A 16,202-nucleotide genomic window follows, 5' to 3' on the forward strand; every position below is an offset into this window, starting at 1 on the left:
GAAACAAAAAAATAATATTAAAATCACTTACCTTGGATTTGAAATCGAGATCGAAGGATCTTTGCGAGTCCCCTCGTCTCCACATAAGCTTTACCTACAAATTAAAAACACTTGAAAATAAGTTAGTATAAAATATAGAAACGAAAAAATTAATGCATGCATGTCCCGGGACCGACGAAAAAATAAATCTATTTCTATATGCATAATGTTAAATTAAATTAAATGCATAAATGTAAAAGGAAAGGGAGGGATTACTCCCTATGATGTATTCGGTCGTCCGATCATCCGGCCACTCCCTCTCGTATCCATCTAAAAAAAATAAAAATAGATATTAGTATATATGTATCGGAAACAACAAAATAATTTTAAAATCAAATGCTTAGGTGAAACACCAAATACTATTCAAATCCAAAACACACATTATTAGGTACATCATAACCAAAAGTTTCAAGATTGGACTCTAAAATTTTCCAAGAAAAGTGTCATACTATAATTTCTTGAATGATTAACTCAAGACAAAAAGAAATCCTCAGAAGAAAGCAACAATTAATTTATATTTTACCAATGAATATAGCAGCAAAAAAGTGTAGAATGAAAACCTCTCAGAGCCAAAATGCAATCGACAACATAAAGTAGTCACAAAATGTTCATATTGACTTACACCCCAGCATATGATTCGAATCTTCAAAATTCTCCCACAGCTACCAAATCCAATCCAATCCACCAATTGCCCCTCTTCTTGTTAAATCCTCCATTGAAACTACAAATCATCAACTGTTTTCTCACCATTTTTCATCTCACAGAGCTATCAAGAAAATGAAATTTATTAAAAAAGAGAAATACGTACTCAAAGATTTATTTCTTGAACACGTACGTAAAAAGAGAGAAAACCCTAAATCTCTAACGCAATCAAATCAGGAGAGGAATGGAGGATTGCTGCTAAATAAATGAAAATGGTAAAGCACAGGCTAGGCTTAGGCTTGGTCACTTAATTACTCAGCTATTATTTCTTTAGACCAAAACCTCTTTGGTTCGGAATCACGCCGAAGCTGAGGCTCGGGATTTGTAACGTCACACAAATTTGAAATATTCAATTTAGTGGGGACGGTTGATCTGAACCCTTCATCTTTAGTCCACGTTGCCATTCAGTTAAAAATTATTACTTTCATACTTTTTGCCAAAACAATATTATAAAAATATATTTTATAGGAAATAATTTTTTTTTTTTTTTAAAAAATAAATTATAATGACATTAATTTGTATTTTACCAATTCAAGACTTCACCAAAATTACTGCACAATGAAATTACCACTAGAGCAGTAAAAGTAAAGCTCAAAACTTACTCGTCGAGAACACAAACACAAGTGTCGACAGCTGGATCCCCGAGGGAATGAAGTGCGCATCGGCGAGGAGTTCCTCGCCAGAATCAGCTAAATTTTATTAATAATATCAAAAAAAAAGAATTTTAAAATATTTTAACAAAACGTCATATTGCACACAAAGTGAAAAAAATTCTGATATAAAACAATCAAAACTCTAACAAATATAAAAAAATAAATAATAATAACTAATAAATAAGTAGAGTCATGTGTACCAAAAAAACATTCTTAGTTTTTTCTTTTTTAATCATTTTTATTAGTTTATTACAAATGTCTGTATTGTCGGCTGCCTGCACCAAGAGTTTTAGCTAGAGAGAGATAAAAAAATATCTCTGAAATTTTTAAAAATTTAAAATAACTAAAATAAATATAAAATGTAATAAAATAATATTTTTATTGGTTATAATAACAGAAAATAAAAAAAATATATGTGACAAATAAACACTAATTTAATTATCAGAAAAATTTGGGAATAAAATTTGGTAGGTTTTGGTACGTAACAACTAATTAAGTAAGTCATTTATTAACCCAATTATTAGAATGGTTATTCTATAAAGCCAGTATACTATTTCGTAAATTAAAATTAATTATTAATTTTAAGAGTGTGTTTGTTTGTGAGATTTATTTTAGTTTTCTATTCTTAAAATGTTTTACTAAAACAAAAAAGTATTAAATCAAATATACTGTATATACTTTCATTTATTATATTATAATAAAACTTCTATTATTAAAATTCCAACTCAAAATTCAAACCTCCAAACAAACACACCCTCAAACAAAAAAAAAAAAAAAAAAAAACACAAAACACAGAACACAAAACAAACATACCCTGAGTATTATAAAAAGTTATATTAAAATTGATAAAATATGATAAAATAAATAAGTAAAAATAGCGAAAAATAAATTAATGTTTATTAAAATATGAATAATAAAATCTTAAATAAATAAAACTATTTATTATGAAGAGATTAGATATAAATTTAAATATGGTAACGCAAACACATCTTTAATTTTGAACTTAGCGTGGTCACACTTTATGTCAATGACTGACGGCTTATGTTTGGTTGGATTTTTTATTTAAAATTTAAATAGTAAAAATTTTGAAATAGTAAAATATAATATAAATAAATATTGATATGATATTTTAAAAATAAAATATTTTTTTAATATATTATAAAAACAAATGATAAGTGTGTTTTTTTATATTTTTAAGGAAAAAAAGGAGTAATAAAAATTTTCAAAAAATTTCCTTAAAAAAAAAAAAAAAAAAAAAACACTTTGTAATTGATTATACTAGACTGCAACTAAATACGCCTCAAAACTTATTTACCTATTTAAAGGAGTTATTTATTTCCTCGTCAGCGTTGCTAGGGTTACATCAAATGAGCTTTGGAAAGCAGTGTCAAGAATCTACTAAAAAAAATAAAATTAATACAACAATGCATGTTGTCCTTTTTTTATTTTCTTTTATTTTTATATTATTAATAGCATTGTTTTCTTTTCTAAAAAAAAAAATTAAAGGATTTATATATTTTTTTAATTTACATAGTGGGTACTTTTATTTTTGTTTATTATTTATTTATTTCTTTAATTATTTTTCTAGGTGAAATAAAAAATAAATGTAAAGTTTTATACAAAAAATAAACATAATTTTAGAATAACAACATTACGCAATAAAATATTCTAAAACTTGTAAGGATCCAAGTAATTTTTCAATGTTTATAAAATAGTTTTTAAAAATAATAAAATCTTACTAAAATTATATCACATAAAATCAAATTAAAATTAAGACAAATAAAAATTGTAGAACAGATGTTTTCCCAATTAAACAAATTACTTATAAGTTTCTGGTGTTCAAAATCCAATATTTTGGTTTGGGGTGTTTTCTTTTTTTTTTTCTAATCATTTTTCTAAAAAAAAAGTTAATTTACTATATATATTTATAATACCCTCCTGTCTCATTCAAAGTACATTTTATTTTTCTTGACATTTTTGTCTCTCTTACTCAAAAGTATCAATTTTTTATTTAAAAAATAATAATTATATACTAAAGTATCAATTTTTTATTTAAAAAATAATAATTATATACTAACGTCAAAATAGGTTAATTTTCACTTAAATTACAAATATACTGCTATCTATGTTTGTCTCTAAACCTCTTATTTACTTTTTTTTTACATAGAGTTGTTATTTAAATATTAGTTATTATATCAAAAATTAGTACAAATTATGGGAAAAAATGCAAAAAACTTCAATTAGTGTCTAATAATAAAAATTATATAAATATAAAAATATTTTTAAAATCAAATAAAATGATGCAAAAGTAAATGACATTTAGAGGGTGACAAAAAAAGTATTATATATACAATTAAAACTTCTTATACATTTTCAATAAATAATAAAATATTACTATTAATTTTTAATTTAATGTAAAACACAAAAATACTTTTTTATTGGAAGGGGAGGGAGCATATTTAGAAAAAAATGAATGAAGGCAATATTATTGCAAACCAAACACGCCGCTAGACTCCCGTCTCCGTTCCCCTCTCTGTTTATATTGTTTTTGCATCCCACCCCGGCTGTCTCGAACAATCCATTTACATTCCGCTACCCGACGAGGAGTCGCGCTACCAAAACTTCAAGCCTTAATCCCCCGTTTTGAAGGACATCGACCTCAGACTCAGAGCCCTCGCCAAGTACACCCGTCCAAGGCTTCAGTTAAACGAAAAGAGTAGCTCTCGAATCAAGCTTGATTCGGATCGTTCATAGGTCGACACGTTTATAGAATTAAATGAGCCGAGCGGGCAACTCGATTTAACTTGTAGTATATAAATTTTTATATCAAAGTTTTTATTTATTAATAAAATTATTATAATAGAATATAAAATTCGAGTCGAATTCGAATAACAGATGCTTAGCTCCTCGCTTAATTTGTTTAACGGCTCTGCAAGTTGTTACATGCATACATATGTGTATGTCTTTGGCAGGACATCGAACGAGAGAAGAACTGGCAGGAGAATCCGGAGGCAATGGAGGAAGACGACAACACCGAAGACGAGGTGGCCGAGATCACGCCTTCTCACTTCGAAAAGTCAATGAAATACGCGCCAAGGAGCGTAAACGATGCGGACATAAGCAAGTACCAAGCGTTCGCATAGGCATTGCAGCAGTCGAGAGGATTCCGCTCCGAATCCCGATTTTCCGACAATTCCGCTGCCGCCGCCGGTGGTGGTGCCGCCGCTTGATCCGATCCTTTTGCAATTTCCGGCGGCGCCGACGACATTGACAACGACAATCTGTACATCTGCACCACCTTTACCTTTGCTCTCTAATTTCTCATTTTAAAAGAGTTTTTTATTGAAAGCTCATAGATATTTATATTCATTGATGAATTTTTTACATTTTAATGATATATCTTTATTTGGTTTTTAAATTTTATTTTTCAATATATTGGCATAATTGATAACGAGAATGAATGGTTTATTATATTATTTTATACCAATTCAAAATATCATTTAATTTATTTTATAATAACCAAATAATACTATAAAATATAATGGTGGGATCCACAAATTATTTATATAAAGAAAAAGGAGAAATTTGAAAAAATTCCACATTATTTCATTCTAAATCATACACCAATATATATATATATATATGATTTGTTTGTGTGATGAATGAATCAATGATTAATTTTGAATTTATTTGGTATGGAATTTGGGGTTTAAGAATGATTGAGAATAGATTGTTAATGGAAATACACGGAATAAGACTTATTTTATATAAATTATTTTTATTTATTTAATCCTATTTGTTTTTTTTTTTATAAAAAAAGTATTACATTAAAAAAATTTTCATAAAATATTAAATTAAATACATTTTTGTTTGGGAAAAAATTAATTTTGGTCTAATATAACCAAAATTTATCAATTTTTGTCGTAATATAAGAAACTCATCAATTTTAGTCCAATTATAAACAATTTCAATCAATTTTGGTCCCATTATAAACAGTTTCAATCAATTTTGGTTCCACCGTTAAAAATCTAACGGAAATTACTTACGTAGACGTAACGGAGTTGATGTGGCAGCTGACCTGAAAACTACAGTCATAGTTGAATTTTACATAAAATCCTTAAAATTCGCCGTTGATTTCACAAAATTGCTTAAAATTTCTATATTTTCATAGTTGCATCAAATTTGTTCCTAGTTTTTATAAATTGTGCGTCTAATTCTTCAATTGTGTTTATATAATGGTGTTTTTTTGCCTAATATCTAAATTAAGTATAATTATTAACCATTCCTAATATGTGGTATGAAAATATTGAGTTATTATGTTATATGATAAGTTTTTTTTATCTTTCATAAATAGCTAAATTAATATTCCTTCCGTCCATATAAGAGTTACATTTACATTTTGCGTCATTGTATTTAGCATTAAAAATATCTTTATATTTGTATAATCTTTTATACAAATGTGATTATATTAATATTATAAGACACTAATATAAGTATTTTTGTCATTTTCACTTGATTTGGACTATATTTTAATATAATAATTAATATTCAAAATTCAACATACAAAAAGTAAATGTGATCCTTAGAACCGGACGGACATAATATTAATTATATAATATAAATCAAAGGCATTTTAGCCAAAAGTAAAATTCTATTATTAGTCTTTTCCATTTATGTTTAGTAAAACTTATTAATTCAAAATATATTTAAAAAATATAAATTAATTTAATTAACTATATAAAATATAATATTGTACATAATTTACTCAAAATCTTTTTTATTTCAATCTCTCTTTTTAATAAATAAATATTTGTATTTATATTTAAAACTCTCATCTTTTATAATATTAGTTTATATTAATTATAGATAAATAAATAATTATATTTATTTAATTTTATTATATAAAATTTTATTATTTATAAGACGATTTATATATATTACATATATTTTGTTGAAATATAAATTTTAAAATATCTAAATACATACTCTATTTTTTTTAAAATATATATTAATTTTTATTTTATAACTACTAATAATATTATTTACATAATAATAATAATAATAATAATAATAATAATAATAACATTATAACATAATTTATTATTATTAACTAATTAAAATCCGTATTCTTTCAAATAAACTTCATTATCTTAAATATAATATTTCAAATAGAAAAATAACTTTATCGAAACGATAGTATTTTTTATTTGGGTTGATTCTCCTAAACTCCCCAATTCCTAAATCATTTTTCTTATCAGTCTTTATTCATATAATTTTTCCATTTAGCTCCCTATTTATTCCATATCACTCCTGTTTGTAATTATTACACATTTTTACTCATTTTACCCTTTAAATAACTTTTTATTTATATTTTTATCCACCAAATATTATCCAAAACCCTTAGGTAAATAATATTTAATTATATTATTTTTTTATCTAAGGAACAAATCTATTTATTTTATATAAATAAAATTTTGTATATAGAATCTATTTACTTATAGACTCAATAATTTTTGCAGGATTTGTTACAATACATTAGTTTTTATAATAGAAAAATATTTTTTCAAATAAAATTCATTATTTTCAGCTTGTTTATTATATTACTCGAACTTATATTTAATTAAAATCAATATTTTTCTTAAAAATATTTTATATAATTATAATGTAAGAGTTATGAGTACTTTTGTATTATATATTAATATTATTATTATTATTTCTTGTCAATTATTATTTTTTTGTTGTAATCTTTAATTTTATATTTAAATTAATAAAAAGTAAAAATAAATTATAAAAATTATAGTGCACTTGAAAAAAAGAAAGAAAAATGATAAAAGAAATTAAATGAGGATACTATAGGGCTTTTACATAAATAGGGAGTGAAAAAAATAAATTTGTAAAAATAGGGAGTAAAGAAGATAAAATTAATAATATGGAGTAAATAAGAATATGAATATAGAATTAGGAAGATCGGTGGAAGTTACACTTATTTATTTATTATAAATGATTGGTGGGTCTCTCTTATTTAAATGGCCCAACCATTTATTTAATGTCACAACAATTTTTATTAATAACAAAATTTTGACAGCTTGCTCGCGGTATTAATTTTAAATACAGTAACAACCACTACAAAAAAAAATAGTATATTTGTAACGAAATTACGTTATTAAAATTCATGTAGCTAACATAATTCCATCTCAAATTCCGTCTCTAATATCATTAGTAACGGAAAAAGTAGATTTAACAACGAAAAAATCTTGTTACAAAATTGATATTTTTTTTTATAGTGATGTCAAACTACAAACATATGCCAATATGCAATTAAAATTGCATAACTGAAAAAAGAAATCAAACAAAAGTCTAGAAAATATTATAAACTTAACTTATTTCAATTCTGATATTTAAATGGTAAATAAATAAGTAACAAAATATATGATATATGCTTACTAAATAAAAAAATAGTGTTCCCATTTATCTTAAAAATCATAAAAATAAACATTGTATCAACTTCAAAAAATTTAATTTAGAATTCAAATTTGGTAAACTATAAAAGAGATTTGGTAACTATCAGCAAATATGCAAATATAGCCTCAATTCCAATAAATAAATAAATAAATAAATCATTTACATACCAAATAAAATACAATTCCCATCTTCTTCAAAAATATATTATACATAAGCCAAGTTACTAATTACTATGCGTATATTGTTACAATGCAAGAAATGAAGTATACATTTTAGTAGTAGCTAAATTTACATATTCCTAAAAGTTTTTCCTATTCATTTTGGGATTATTTGGTTTTGGTTTGAATTTGCGGTTTTTTTTTTTTATTTCGAGTTCAATTTAAATAGTATTTTGATATAATATTTTATAAAAAAATAATATTTCATATATATTTATTGAAAATAGTACGAATTAAATAATGGAGATTTAAATTTGAAATTCAAAACAAACACAACCCGCTCATCAATTTTCTTTAAAAATAATATATTCAAAAACTATTTTACTTAAAAAAATATTTCATCCGTCCCACTTAATTTGTCTATTTCAGCTTAGACATAGAATTTTAGATATTGTATAATTAAAAGTATTTAAGAAGTGTATTAGTAAAAATAATTATAGATGAAGATTAAGATGATTAAGATTAAAAAATTTATAAATTATGAATTTTAAAATGTAATTAAAGTGTATAATTATATTTTCAAAAAAGCAAAGAACAAATTATATGGGACATACGAAAATAAAAAATAGTAGACAAATTAAGTAAGACGAAGGGAATATTAAATCAGATGTGTCGTAGTCATACTACAACAACCCTAATATCTCCTCCATGTCAACTTCTCCCATAGGGGGCAACTTGTTCAAATCAAAGTTGTGCGGGGGCCGATTCAATCTAGCTTTTCGTTGTCCGCATGCTACGGCTGCTCTCCATTGTGAGTCGAGGGTTATGTTGCTGCCAGGGAAGTGATAGCTCGCAGGCTGATGCCATCGACACTTGGGATATATATATTGAATTTTTTTAGTTATATCTATTAGATTAATTACTCATTATTTTTTTAGGAGGAGGCCGCGGCAATAATCCTATATTTTTTTCTCCTTTCTAGGGTGGTGCGCCTTGTGGACGCCAAGAGGGTGAATGGTTTCAAAGTTTTGGTGAAGATATCGCACCAATGTTGGTTTTTTTTTTTTTTCTTTTGGATCGGACCGCAATAATATTGGTTTTGCTCTGCCAACTGGTTGACATCTAAAAGTCTTATTATCCGAGTTTGTGTGGTAGATTCGACTTATCTATGTGCATTAGTTGTAGCTTGTTGAGACACTTAATAGCATTTGCTTTCAACTCTGAATGGCGATGCAAAAAATGTTTAACGAGGGATCTTTGTGATCACTACAAAAGAATATCAATTTTGTAACAAGATTTTTTCGTTGTTAAATCCACATTTTTCGTTACTAATAATATTAGAGACGGAATTTGAGATGGAATTACGTTAGCTACGTGAACTATAGTAACGGAATTCCGTTACAAATATACTATTTTTTTGTAGTGGATCCTAACATTCGATTGCAAAGAGGACACTGTCACTCTACGTTTTTACAAAAATATAAAGTATTGTAAATGAATTTGGGTTTATTTACACATAAATTTTTACAAACTGTTTGTTTAAAGGATTTTGGAGGATTTACACTATTCACACAAAATTTTTTCCCTAAAAACATCAAATCAAATACATATTTTTTATTTTTTATATTATACTAAAAATCAATTTTACATTCAAAATATCACATCAATACTTATTTATATCACATCATAAAACTATTCCAATTCAAATATTTACTATTCAAATCTCAATCTAAAATCCAAATCCCCAAACAAACACACTTAAAGTTTTGAAAATTATTAAAATAATATTAAATTAAGTAATTGGATTTTGTTTGGGGGATTGGATTTTAAATCCGCGGTTCATCTCATTTTTTCTCCTCAAAAATATCAAATCAAACATTTATTTTTCATTTTTTATATTATACTAATAATCAATTTTACATTCAAAATATCACATCAACACCTATTTATATCACATCATACAACTATTCAATTTCAAAATTTTTACTATTCAAATCTCAACTCAAAATCCAAACTCCCAAACAAACACACCTATATTTTGGTGTGATACGTTTTTATTTTTATTTTTGAAATAACTGTTATTGATAAATAATATTGCAATTTTTAAACGTGTGTTTATAAATAGACATGATCTTTTTTGCATATTTGATAAAAAATTTTGCATATTTGATAAATATATATATATATATATATTATATAATATAATTATGAGGGCATAAGAGTGAAAATATATCATCAACAAATAGGAGAACAAAAAAAAGTAATAATTTTATAAATATAGATTAAATGGTAAATACGGGCTTGTTTTGTCAGTAAATTTTGAGTTTTGACTAAAATAATTATTTTATATAATATAAGGGTGTGTTTGTTTGAAGGATTTTGGAGGATTTCTACTATTCATCCAATTTTTTTCCCCCAAAAACATCACATCAAACACCTATTTTTCATTTTTTATATTATACTAAAAATCAATTTTACATTCAAAACATCACATCAAACCCTATTTATATCACATCATACAACTATTCAAATTCAAAATTTTTACTATTCAAATCCCAATCCAAAATCCAAACCCCCAAACAAACACACCCTAAATAAATATTAATATACATTCGGCCCTTAAGTTAGTTATCTTAAAATTATTTTAAAAGAATTTATTTTAGAGCAGATTGTTGATATAAGTAGTATAATTAATTCATTTAAATTGTGTTTTATTTTGGGATATCACATTCTCATCAACTAAATAATAACGTCCATGTTACACTCCAATTATCCGTCAGTTGCTAAGCCTTTTAACAGTTCGGTCAACAACTATGGATTGTTGCACCCCTGGTCAGCAAGCACCGTAAGTCAAGTGTGTCATGATTATAAATTGGTTCCACAGATTAACAGAAGTCATTTTTCGCATGCTTTGTCCTCACTCACATGCGGTATGGAGACTTTCCAACGTGTTACTCGTATTGGAATTACTCTAAAGCAAATACATTTAATTATAAAATTCTTTCAAATAGACTCTCGAACAGAAATGTACATAATATTTATATGAGCAATCTAAGCAATTCACTTAAACTCTACTAAACTCCATAGTATCACATTGCCATTCACCGCCAAATTTCGGTGATCAGTTGGTTTTTGGATCAAGAATTTGATGGGGCGAGTGGTGTAGACTGTAGATGATCGGAAATGGGAGAAGCGTTAATGGCAATAGTTGTCGGGTGAAGCAGAATTTGACTTTAGTACCATGTGAAATTTTGGATGAAAAATAATACTCCATTCGTCCCGATCCAAAGTATCTATTTGTATTTTTTATTTTATTGATTATTGAAAATGTGTAAGATGATTTTAATATTTTTATCATTTGTAATAACGTGAACATTTTAACGAGGTAATAAATTTACTAAGAGAAACATGTGTAGCAGACAAAACCTAGAGACATCAAGGTTTGAACTCATGATTTCACGATTATAAGTTCATCTCACACCATTCCGTCATTATTTACGGGTCTTATTTTTGTTTTGTTTCTATTTGAACTTGGCAAGCCATAAACAATTATATTCAATATATATTTTTTTTTATAGACATACAAACATTTTTTTTTTAATTCTGGTGTCATAATACTTCGAAGAACTGAGATCCTTTTCAAATAATATATGTATATAACTCTATTTTTATAAATATTTTTAAAAACTTTAACAGTATATATCAATTTTTTTTGTCAATATAAATGTATGCTTCCTTTAAAAAAAAACATAAAAATATTACTTTATTATTATTTTTATTATTTTTCAAAACTTTCAAAAACTTTTATATAAAGGAGCCCACGTTTAAATTTATTTTATTTTTATCATCCAAATTTCTATGTTGGAAAAGATTGGGGTTTCTAGAATGGGCATAATAGTAATTCTTAATTTCTTATGTGAATAGTCCGACAAATACACCACACCTACTCCTACAAACACACCACACACTTTTCACACCCTTCCACCGGCGCGTGATGTACACGCGACGAAACCCATCCTCTTTATCTACCAACCGCTTCCCTCTCCTTCTGCATAATTCTCACCGCTAAATTTCCGACGCGCCGCCGCCACCACCACCACCGCCGCCGCCATGGCGAAGAAAGGAATTCAGGAGACCTTCTACATATCCCACGGCTCACCCACGCTTTCCATCGACGAATCCCTCCCCGCCCGCCATTTCCTAAAATCATTCCGGCAGAAGCTCCTGCCGGAAAAGCCCAAAGCCATTCTCATAATCTCCGGCCACTGGGAAACCGCCTATCCGGCGGTTTCCGCCGTCGACGGCCCCAGCGCCACCATCTACGACTTCTACGGGTTCCCCGACCAGATGTACCGGCTCAAGTACCCGGCTCCGGGATCCCCCGGTCTGGCCGGCCGGGTCAGGCAGCTTCTCCACGACTCCGGTTTCGGGCGCGTGGCGGTCGAACCGGCGCGTGGGCTGGATCACGGCGCGTGGGTTCCGCTCATGCTTATGTACCCCGACGCCGATATTCCCGTCTGCCAGCTGTCAGTTCAGACTCAAAACGACGCCGCTCACCACTTCCGGCTAGGGCAGGCGCTCCGGCCGGTGAAGGACGACGGCGTTCTTATCGTCGGATCCGGCGCCGCCACGCACAATCTGCGGCGGATGAAGCGGAACGGCGACGGTACGGTGGAGGCGTGGGCGTACGAATTCGATAATTGGATTAAGGAGGCGCTGGTGGAGGGTAGGTACGGCGATGTGATTGATTACGCGGCGAAGGCGCCGCACGCGGCGGTGGCGCATCCGCGGCCGGACCACTTCTACCCGCTCCACGTGGCGATGGGCGCCGCCGGCGAGAATTCCAAGGGCGAGCTCATCCACCATAGCTGGACCAACGGATCGATTTCCTACGCCTCGTATAGGTTCGCAGAAAACGCCGATTGATTGATCTACCGATCGATTACTGGTAATCGGAATCTGTTCTTGATTCGATCTGTGATTGCTGCTTTGTTTAAATGAATTTTAGCTTGTGTTGATTGTGCTTGTAACCTGTTCGACGTATTGCCTGAAAGAGTTTGATTTATTTGAATTGCCAGAACTATTGTCTTGGAGAACGAACAAAAATGGTAATGGTAAATAATATTATTATATTGAGACGGATGGATTATTATTTATTTACATATTATATTATATTTGTCTCGATATCATTTAATTATTTATTTAAATTATTTTATTTGTAATAGTTATTGATTATAAATATTAATTTTGATATATGTAATTTTTAAATAAAATATAAGTTATATGTGCACAGATTTAATATAAAAATAAATTAAAATTGAGGTGTAAGTTATAAATATGAAAAATTATACTCTCTCCGTCTATTTACGATGTTTATATATTTATATTTTGGAACGTCCAATTGCAAAGTTAACATTTCATTAAATACTCTACTTTTCTCTACAATAAACATGGTAAGTGGTGGACAGAGGGAGTCGTTCCATAATAAATTATTAATTTTTTATTTTAGTCCGTCTCATAACAAATTATTCGTTTCTTTTTTTAGTTACTGACTATCTAACAAATATACAAATACCTTTACAATTTATAATATATTACACAAATACTATTATTTTTATATCACACAATACTAATAAAGTTATTTTAGTAATTTCTACCTTATTCCTATTAAAAACTAATATAATACCAATATTTTTAAAATTTTGCTAAAAAAGCAAACTGAAAATATATTTTTTTAGAGTAAAAATTAAAATTTATAATTAAAATAAAATTAGTATAAATCAGGTTGAAAATGGCCTAACCAACTACCTATTTGACGTGGTGTTGAATTGCGACGGTTTTTCTTTGAATTGCGATGGTTTCTTTGTTAGTTACTTGTATTTTAGTTTTTAAGATGAAATGATTATTGAAATTAATAGTTTGTATCAAAATAAAAGATAATAATAAAAAAACAGAAGCTATATATAATTCAAAATAAATATGCAAAAAAATTATTTAATTTATTTAATTAATCATTATTATTATTATTATTATTATTATTATTATTATTATTATTATTATTATTATTCAGTAATTAGTCCACACATATACAGTTGCCTTCTTGGGTGCAAGCTTTCGGGGTGGATTTTGGTCCACAAATTTTGATGCAATCCTTAATAGTTTTGCACGGCTTATGCGCCTTTAAGCTCCCTTCTCCATTTTCATTATATTTATAATAATAAATATAATCCCTAGCTGCAGCTCTTTCGAATCCCAAATCTACATTAATTTATTCGTCGGTCACCGTCAATTTATTCATTTAGATTTGACATCATTGTTTTTAATATTAAAAATATTTTTATATTTGTATAATTTTTTGTATAAATATAATTACATTAGTATTATAAGACACCAATAGAAATATTTTTGTCATTTTCCATTAATTTGTACTATGTTTTGATATAATAATTAATATTTAAAAATTAATATATAAAAAAATAAATGGATAAGTTGGCTGTGGACGAATGTAGTATAATTTTTCTAAATATTTTAAACTTTTGAAACAACAATATATCGCTTTTGCATTAAAAATAAAATAAAATAAAATAAGAAAAAGATTATATATACATATATTATTAAATTTATATCTAAATTGAAAAATCGACACTAGAAAATAAATTTACTTTTTTTTAATTTTTAATTACCTGATGCCGCGATAAGCAACACGACTAAGAAAATAAATGAATATGTCATGTCCATCTTCATTACTTAGCTTGTTTTTATGGGTATGAGCAAATGATGTTCGTATTTATACTGTCTCAAAGATTAAATGGATTTGGATATATATATATATATATATTTTGTAAATTCTGTAATATGGTTGGCAGTATTATATTACAAGAAAGTTATATAGTAATTTTAAGAATAATCTATTAGATTACAGATTGTATTTTGACTTTGAGTTTTTCATTTGAAATTTGATTTAAATTGTATATTTATATAATATTTTATAGAATAGTTACTATAATTTTATTGAAGATATGCAAACTGAATAATATAATTTTGTGTTCACATTTATATTATAGTATTTATTTTAATTGAAATTTGATGTAAATAGTATTTTTATATGATATTTTTTAAAAAAGTATATAATACCTTTATTAAAAATTATATATATATTTATTTATTTCAGTCTTTTAAAATACTCCCTCCGTCTCATGTAATATGAGTGTATTATTGTAGACACGAGAATTTAGGTAAAGTATAATTAATAAGTAATTAAGAAATGTATTAGTAAAAATAATTATAGATTAAGATTAAGATAACTAAATAGTTTAATTAAGATTAAAAAAAATTAAATTTTAAATTTTAAAATATGATTAAAGCGTATAATTAATTTTTCAAAAAAAGAAATGACAAATTATGTGGGACGGACAAAAATAGAAAATAAAGACAAATTATGTGGGAAGGAGAGAGTAGTATTTATGTTGATCTAATATTATACACAAAATATGACTATGCATATATAATTGTAATATATGGAAAAGATTCGACTATCCTCAGAAAGGATTATTATAATGATAAAACAAAATACAGAATTATGTCATCTAATGTACTCCCTCCGTCTCACATACCGTGTCTGTTACACTATAGACACGGTATTTTAGGAGGAGTTTAATTAGTAGATAATTAAGAATGTATTAGTGAAAATAATTACTCGATAATATAAATAATTATAATTTAAGATTAAGATAACTAATTAGTTTAATTAAAATTTTAAAAAAATAAAATTAAAAAGTTTAAAATAAGATTAAAGTGTGTAATCATTTTCCAAAAAAAAAAAGTGACATGATATGTGAAACGGACATAAACGGCAATGTGGACATGATATGTGGGACGGAGGGGGTAATAAATTAAAGTATTATAACATCGTCAATCAATATTCTATTTAGTATGCAGTTTGTGGACTATTGTAACGTATTGTCATTATATATATATATATCGTATTTGTATTATATCAGTGGGATCACCAGTCCAACCAGCATTAGAGTAACTTCTAAGTGACAAGGAAGTACTATGGACATAGAATATGTAAGATGCATGGTAGAGTGATGCTCCTTACAGCAGCTATTAATTGACTCTACTATATTTATTGAATACTTAATATTAAAATATCAAAAATTCATATTTTTATTAATTATATTACATT

General features: G+C 27.1%; 1 protein-coding gene across 1 annotated transcript; it reads left to right on the top strand.

Moving 5' to 3' along the window:
• The first annotated feature begins 11,958 nt into the window (after nt 1–11,958).
• Nucleotides 11,959–13,150, top strand: LOC127253870 (4,5-DOPA dioxygenase extradiol). Its single transcript, XM_051278667.1, has one exon. It carries the CDS (start codon nt 12,125–12,127, stop codon nt 12,938–12,940), a length of 816 nt encoding a protein of 271 aa, XP_051134624.1. The 5' UTR covers nt 11,959–12,124; the 3' UTR covers nt 12,941–13,150.
• Nucleotides 13,151–16,202: the final 3,052 nt, after the last annotated feature.

Source organism: Andrographis paniculata, unplaced genomic scaffold (assembly GCF_009805555.1).
Source record: "Andrographis paniculata isolate CXL003 unplaced genomic scaffold, ASM980555v1 Contig51END, whole genome shotgun sequence".
In the NCBI taxonomy this organism is placed as follows: Eukaryota; Viridiplantae; Streptophyta; class Magnoliopsida; order Lamiales; family Acanthaceae; genus Andrographis; species Andrographis paniculata.

Excerpts from the sequence above, each read along its gene's own strand:
- LOC127253870 (XM_051278667.1), top strand. The coding sequence starts at position 12,125 with ATGGCGAAGAAAGGAATTCAGGAGACCTTCTACATATCCCACGGCTCA.